Source organism: Coccinella septempunctata, chromosome 4, assembly GCF_907165205.1.
Source record: "Coccinella septempunctata chromosome 4, icCocSept1.1, whole genome shotgun sequence".
NCBI lineage: Eukaryota > Metazoa > Arthropoda > Insecta > Coleoptera > Coccinellidae > Coccinella > Coccinella septempunctata.
In genome coordinates this window covers 4,323,677-4,331,998 of record NC_058192.1, presented here as the reverse complement: position 1 = coordinate 4,331,998, position 8,322 = coordinate 4,323,677, and the positions used below count along the sequence as shown (strand labels likewise).

Here is an 8,322-nt window from a genome sequence, read left to right as displayed (position 1 = left end):
TCTCTCAAACATAAAATTCTCACATGCCTCCACTTTTTTGGGTCTCCCAATAGAAGGAAATTCTTTGTCATCCTCTTCATTCACAATCTTTCTGATTGTGGAAATATTCAGCTGAAATATAAGTCGTTCAGATTCAGAGGAAGCATTATATAAATTCTTTTACATTGAATATGTGTGCTACCGTCTGACGTATTGTGGATTTTAGAATATCAGGGTATAACTATTTGAATGAGCCCTCACTTCTTAATAGCACTTCATGAAACCCTGTCTCTTTTTTCAATCACTTTCGGCACTTTTGTAATATTAATTGATATTAGTTGTGGCAACGGCGTTATGACATCAACGACATTTCATGAGTGCCAATTTTACTCCGTTCTAGTTACAAAAACTTGAGAAAATTATTTCATGGCCAACGGTCTACTAAAATAAATGTGAATGGAGTATACCTATTGTCGATTACTATTAACTAATTGTTTGCGGATTTTGTTATGAATTTATTCATCTTTTGTAGGTATAGAGTCATTCGGGGTAACTGAGCGCAGTGGGTAAGTGTGCGCAGTGCGTATATCTCGACTATGCAATGTATGAAAGAAGGGTTCATTTGGGTGAAGCAAGGGCGCAGAATCCCCAAATTAGTTTCTCATAGGAGTGCGCCGTGCGACGTTTCGTTAACTTTTTATTTGCAATCAATCAAATTCACTAGTTTTTTTGTTAATTTTCAGCATCTCTGCAAATTCTGCCAGGTCCAAGTTCCGAGTCCGACAGTGTTAAACAATATTTTATTCGATCATGGGCATATTAATCTAAATATATAATAAAAAATTTTAGGTTCTCTTAGCTGCTCAATTCCATAAGAACGTCAATTCAAATTTTGGCTTACTGGGGAAAGTGTGCGCGGGTAAGTGTGCGCATAGATTCATTATATGGGCATTGTTCAGTGAGGAATAAATTATGACATTGTTGATTTTCTTGGTTAAGACTCGATCAATATTGTCCTATTTGTTCGGAAAAATATGAAGAGCCACTAACAGGGGAATGTATCAAGTGTTGTGTTCACCAGAAATTGTGACACGCACAATAATGCAGTGCTTGTAAAAAGGCGCTTCTGTATAGACAATAAACAGCATTTCTCTAATATTGTAACATTTTGATGACATTATTTTGTAATTTGTTTTGATTGTGTGGTTCACTAAGCACTGCGTTCACTTACCCCGTGAGGGTGCGCACACTTACCCGCAATACGGGGCATGTGAACGCACTCCGACTTTCATCATTAAATTCTTTTTTGCGGAAAGAAAACGTTTTTGTTTGTTGGCTTTTTGATGTTTATTTATAGATTAGAAAATTCTTTATCTTATGAATATGTTTTAAATTTCCTAGCTTCAACATTTGAAACAGGGTATGGCTTGAAAGGCAAAAGTGTGCACAGTTGCCCCGAATGACTCTATGTCATTTTTTTAATGTTTTTCTGATCCTCATGGTGTAAAATTAACAACAGAACCATTCTGGCTCAGACAATACCTGTAAATTCAGCCGTTGAGCTTCCAATAAACGAAGGATGTTTTACGAAAATGGCGTTTTCCACTTTCTTCCCCCTTGCTCATCTCGCTTTGCATTCACTCCCCGAATGGACGATTATATTATTGTCCGCTCGACTGTAAGAAGTGAGGCAGATTTCACACCGGCTACGCCCGCTAATTACCAATTTGGAATACAGCAGGTGCATTGTGAACAGGACTTGCACGCATTCATTACAGATTTCCATTGTTGCATATTCGAGTCCTAATAATTCGGCTTTGTTGGGATCGTTATACGTTGGTGCTGCTCGAAGACGACAGACGACTGCGAGTTTAGAAGTTTGAAGAACAGAAAAAAGGTACAATAAAAAAAGGAATTGTAAAGGCGCGAATTTCGAAGCCATTCTTGATGTAATGTCCCCAAGTACCTACTCTTTCTTGAGTTAGCTAATAGGTACATAACGAGCTTGAGAAAAACGTATATGTATACTGGATTCACATTTATTTTAGCAGTCGGTTGGCCATGAAATCATTTTCTCAAGTTTTTGTAACTAGAACGAATTAAGGTTGGCACTCATGCAATGTCGTCGTTGATGTCATAACGCCGTTGCCACAACTAATATCAATTTTTATTACGAAAATGCCGAAAGTGATAGAAAAAAGAGGCAGGGTTTCAGGAAGTGCTATTTGGAATTCAGGTCCGCTCATTCAAATAGTTATACCCTGATATTCTAAAATCCACAATACGTCAGACGGTAGCAAACATATTCAATGTAAAAGAATTTATATAATGTTTCAACTGAATCTAAACGACTTATATTTTAGCTGAATGTTTCCACAATCAGAAAGATTGTGAATGAAGAGGATGACAAAGAATTCCCTTCTGTGGGGAGACCCAAAAAAGTGGTGACATTTGAGAATTTTATGTTTGAGTCAATTAATGCGAAAAGTTTACTACAGGATTTTCGATGAATGTCATCGTAGAATAAGTTCCCGACAATTCACTTTTCTATTTTTCATTTGACTTGTCCTATACATTGTAAATGTCTTAAGGTACCAATAAATACCTAATTATTATTATTATATCAATGTATTCAGATAATCAGCCACAAATACGCGCCAGTTGTTCTGTTAGTTGTTTATTCATGTGAAATTTTTGTTCAAAGGTGAAGTTCATCTTGACTTGAAACTTCCTTTAATTCCTTTTACTTATATTGATGCAAGATGATTTTTTTTGATGAATTTAACATTCTTGTAATTATCTGTTAATTCCTTCGGGAGATACCCATTCCCAACCACTACATCATATGCATTTCTTCTTCGGGTTAATATTTTTGAAATGTACAACTGATGTATCGTATTCAAACTTTAGCCAAAGAAGATAACGAGCATTAACTCTCCTCAAGCTAGTGCATATTATGATATTATACTGATCTCTTGTATTTTCCATGCAAATAACTGGATTGGGTATGCCTTCAATCAGTTTGTATAAACTTCAATTAAGTTCGTGACATATTTTCCGAAGAGATTCGACATTGTGATAAAAATACGTAATAACAGAAACTTTTACGTGGAACGGGCAGCGTTGATTTAAAACCCATAAATGTTTTGACAAGCGTCATAACCCCACATTTTCGTACTATACAGAGTGAAATGTGTCAAATTTCCATGGCCAACCGACTGCTAAAATAAAAGTGAATGGAGTATAGAAGGATCCATAATGTTGACAGCTGAGATTCTATTTTTAAAAGAAATATTCTCATTCACTTCAATCACTTCATGGTAGGGATATAAGACTTTCAATGGCAGTAACATTGGAGTTATTTGCTCTGGGACAAATTATTCGTAAGTAGATTCATTTTCGTTCCTCTGCTTCGAAAAGGGCCCAAGAATTTCATGACATATGCGACCTTTTTGCAAAATTCTCGATATTCTTTGTTAGGGTACAATCGGGGGATGGATAAAAGCAATTTACGAATTATGCTTCCTTCCACGATCCAGGTCGTGTTGTCATCTTCAAAAATTCACCGTATATTCCATAATGTTCAATGGGCATTATCCAACGTTGTTGGGAAGGGAAGGGATTTTTATGTCGACATAAAACAATTATTGTAGCGTGAAGTATTTCCCTTTCAGGACCTGCCTCGGGTTTCGCACAATCACTGAACGATTATCTTATTGAATATCTGTCTATTCATTCTTGTACGTGGTCCTCTCGACGTATAATATCTCGCTCAAGTCCTTTCATAATCGACTAATATGAAATTCAATATTCTTGACGATGGGAGATGCTCAGAGAGAGCGGAATCTGCGTTTATTTCATGCCTACCTTCATTTCCTTTTACTGATGGATGATTGATTTTGTCCTGTTGTTAAAGTTTATTGTCATAATATGGGGGATGATGGAAGGACACGTATGGAATCTGAGGATGAATATGCTCTTTGTCTGATCTATAAACGTTTGCGGTCATGAAGGATGTGAATGAATATCATGATGATTATGACATTTTGTGAACAAATCTCAATCAGAAATGAATTGTTTCCAACAGTTCACTATTTCAATGAAGGTTTTTGAGATATCTCACACCATTGACTATTAATTCAACCTAGAAATGTCTTGGTCTTTAATATTTTAAGAGAACAACATTTTTTGGCTGATGGTGTTCGCGAAAAATTTTTTGATATAAATAATTGGCACATACATTGCTATTTACTGTTATCACATAAGGTATCTAATTAGGAAAATTTATAACTGAAATTGTTATTATTTATGAGACCGAAAAAAATTCTTCTTAATTCTTCTTCAATATTTTTCTTGAAAAATTTATTTTATTTGTTTTCACAACACATGTAACAAATTAATCCTCAAAGTAGCACAGACCGTGTGGCCTAATGGATAAGGCGTCGGACTTCGGATCCGAAGATTGCAGGTTCGAGTCCTGTCACGGTCGTAATATCTTTTGTTTATTTTATGGTTTGCCGATAGCGATAAAGATCTCTTTTTGCAGTGATATCTGAAGGATATTTTAGTACTAACAGAGGAAATAGAAAACATTTTTGCCTCTTCTCCATCTATTAGATGTTTTTTGAACTCTTTAATAATTAGTAGTGTCATTTCACACTTTTCATTCTGAAGCAAAACAGATTTCTGTTAATGGAGGAAGAATACTATAAATTCTCTTTGCGCCATCTATTAATGAATTACAGAATTTCTTATGAAATGACTGCTAGCGCCATCTATTTGTGTATATACCAACGAGAAGACGAGAAATAGATTTCTTCAAAATTCGAAAAGGTTTCTATACTAGAAACACATAACTTTCGTTTACTGATGATAGATAGCATTTGGTACGCACTTAGTTAGTAGATTCGCCTGTAGATGGCGGCACAAGTACAATCGTAAAAAATATATTTGAACATTTTGAAAACAATATCCAAATTTCCATAACAAAATTGAAACGTTGGATTCGATACTTGCTGCATTTGGGTCTTTTTCATCATCAGTTCGGTTTTTCCTGATAGCAATATATTCAGCATGCCGAAAAATTAGAAAAACAAACCAAATACATTATGGAAACCGCTCAAATAATTAATTATCATGTTTTGTTATTGAATGAGCATTAACTGCTCGAATTTATGAATCAATATGGAAAAGAGTGAATTTTATTGATTCGTATCAGTTCTTTGGCCAAACGCAAACTTATAGGCATTGCATAATATAAGGACAATTATTAAACAATGGTATTTATTTTGAAAGGCAGGCATGCCTATGAATGGAAATAGAACTCTTGGGTATTTCATAGTTCTTGGACACTTCTTAGAGATTTTTTGAAATTTTATTTTTACATTCAGCACCTAGAAATTGACTTTTATTATTGTGTATTAACCTCATACTCAAAACTTTCACTTATGGCGAATATGAAGTAGAATTTTTTTGGAAGTGAATGAAAATCATCATCAGCTTTCTGATAATTCCTTTCTATCAACCAGAATTGTAAGCAGGTATACCTATCGTATTTATTCGTCCTTTTTGTTGGAAATTTTGCAATCTTCCTGTGTGACATATCGATAAAATCAATCAGCACCCTACTTTCTCAATTCGAAAATAGATTATCTTTTTTCATCTTTACTCGGAAGGAAATAATTTCTAGGAAATTGTTTTTTTTTCGATGTCTTTAATCCAAATTCGTCTTTAATTGCTCCTTTCACGGAACGCAATAGAATCTCACATCGCATCTCGAAATGGGTAATTGCCAAGTTTTTCTTCTAGCCCGGAACGAACGCCACAATCCCCGACCTTAATTGCGAAGTGGACAGCACGAATTTATCAGATCCGTAGCTTTTTCTTATAAGATAGCCTCAGTACCAGACCGGCATAGCGAGAAAATGGTTCAGGGGCGTTACAATAGAAATACAGGGTGAGAAGTTGAGGAACGAACAAGCTGATATTCTTGATGAAAATAGCAAATTAAATATGGCTTTATTACTATAGTATCATACTTTAAATTTTCTGCTTGTCATCAATTTTCAACTCAAAACAGTCTTGGCAACGTACAACCTTATACTGATTGCATGTTTTGTCCATGTTTTAGTGGATACTCAAACTAATGATCAATTTCCACTACGTGAAGTTGTTGCTTTAAAAGCCCCCATATAAAATAATCCAGAGGTCTAAAAACAGGTGATCTATCATCTGTAGCCATCACAAAAACAGCTCACAAGTAATATCCGCACATTCTTCGTTGAAAAATGCCTCTTCAACCGAAGAACCGAACCAACAATTCAACTTTGAAACCAATGTGCATATCTTGGCACAATTCCTTGTCTGACTTTCAAACACTGAAGTCTTCCCGCGCGCCACTGCTTCTTGGTCAGTTGGGAAATTGGGTTTTACGGACGTGGAAAAATATATAAGTTTGTTGTAGGCAGATAACGTCAAGATTATAGTGAAAAACTTTCGTAGGGATGAGCGCTGATGTTCAGGATTCAGAACGTTAGCTCCGAAACTTTTCATGTAAAAAATGTTACATCAGTCTTGAATTTCAACTAAGCATGATACAATGCTTTTCAGCAGGAACTTTTTCTTTGTCCTGCATCGGAGTATGTTTCGAAACATTTGTTTCATATTTCATTTTTTGATGTTTGACATCGAGGGACTCATTCTTCGTCGGATATCTGGCTTTCTGTGGAAAGTACATACAGAGTGAGTAAAAACTAACAAACAAAATTAATTACTTTCTGCTCATCGGTTTCAGAAGTCAAAAGTTCTCATTTGCTCTCAGTGCAATCCTGGTGTCTGCTGATATTTTTACACTGCTGAAAATGCTGCCTTCAACTATAGCCGAAACTTTCATAATGTTTCTTATCTTGAAGCGAGATGAATGAATGTAATCTATCTGTCACTTGTACGTTTATTCCGGGACAATCCAATTTTTCACTAACAGCATCTCCAATTTCGGATTCACTTGTAAATGGATTGACGTAATAAATAACATCCCCTATCAAGTCAATATCAGCGGACATGTCCTGGGTCCCAATTAATATCCCGGAATTGTTATGCCCCACAGCTATCATTGGACGAGATGTTATAGCTTTCCTACTGCAGCATGTACTGGGACAATTAATCACAAAACAATAATATAGTATTGTTCGTTTAACAATTATTGGCGTGTGAGATTTTCACCACTGTTGTAATGAGTTTATTTATAGGCAGATTTGATAGGCTCCTAGTAAATCTGTATTGTAGTTTTGTGTGTGAGTTGAGAGACTTTTTGTACGAGAAGCACGTGAATCAACAGAGGTTGTAATATGGAAAAAACTCCACCAATGTACCACATAACTTCCTAGGGATCACATAAATCTACAGAATATTGTATGTTTTTGGAATGAAAAGAAAGGAAAATGAACATTCAACTTTATTGAACTGATTTTGGAGAACTGACAGAATGTTTGTATTGAACTGCAATTGGTAGATATGCTGAATTATTTACCTACATTAAAATTTTCGAAAACACCATGGATTATCATACTTCACCTCTTTCACTTTTCTTGTCTGAAAAAACAAATGAGTTAATAATAGGGACCGATGAAATATGTATGGTGTAAGAAATTGTGGAAATGAAAATGCCAAGAAAAGTTTGGTAGAAAATGTTTTTGTAGTATTGAGGGAATTGATGGAAGAGATTGCTCATACCCATTCGAATATTTTTGCTGACATTCAGTCGTAATTTTTTACCTTCATCCTCCTTTCCTCTACACTATAAACCGTGATACTTTTTATGCAAGCTGTTTTATTGTCGTCGTCTTCATGATGATGCCGACCATGATGGTTGTGATGGTCATGATGATGTTTATTATGGTCATGGTGTCCTGGATGGTGATGGCGATGCTTATGGTCTCTTCCTCTTTCACTGCAATCGCAATCATCATCTATGTCGATGATACGAGTCTCTATCTTGTTTACTGAAAATGCAGGAAAAAACTTAATTAATTCGTCATTTTTGACTCACATTTGCATACCTGATGCCATCAGGAATAAATGTAGGTACTTGAATGAGTGGTCCCACCTCTACATCAATATTTAAGCTTAATTTTTCCGAATTGGTGCATGCGTATCTGCCCCAATTTCCTCAATGGGTACCTATCAATTATCGTTGGGATTTCCCTTTTGTGCAATCAGTTCCTACTGATGCCGTCTACATTTCTAATATTTGTCCACTCGGTAATATTCTAGATCCCAATGCATTCCAATCGACACAAATTAATGTTTCTAGAAATCGTCTAAATCGAAAATTAAACCGTCGAG

General features: G+C 35.4%; 1 protein-coding gene and 1 non-coding gene across 2 annotated transcripts; one reads left to right on the top strand and one right to left on the bottom strand.

The window, feature by feature from the left end:
• The first annotated feature begins 4,395 nt into the window (after positions 1 to 4,395).
• On the top strand, positions 4,396 to 4,468 carry Trnar-ucg. Its single transcript has one exon. It is a non-coding gene; the product is annotated as a tRNA-Arg (tRNA).
• A 2,948-nt stretch (positions 4,469 to 7,416) lies between these two features.
• On the bottom strand, positions 7,417 to 8,201 carry LOC123311618 (histidine-rich metal-binding polypeptide-like). The gene is made up of 3 exons (XM_044895674.1): positions 8,037 to 8,201; positions 7,753 to 7,979; positions 7,417 to 7,569 (listed from the first exon to the last, which is right to left on the bottom strand). Exons 1-3 carry the CDS (start codon positions 8,044 to 8,046, stop codon positions 7,513 to 7,515), a joined length of 294 nt encoding a protein of 97 aa, XP_044751609.1. The 5' UTR covers positions 8,047 to 8,201; the 3' UTR covers positions 7,417 to 7,512.
• Positions 8,202 to 8,322: the final 121 nt, after the last annotated feature.

Bases quoted from the DNA above. Each gene is read 5' to 3' on its own strand.
- LOC123311618 (XM_044895674.1), bottom strand. The intron at 7,570-7,752 runs GTAAAAAATTAC...TTGTTTTTTCAG, and splicing joins TAGAGGAAAGGAGGATGAAG to ACAAGAAAAGTGAAAGAGGT.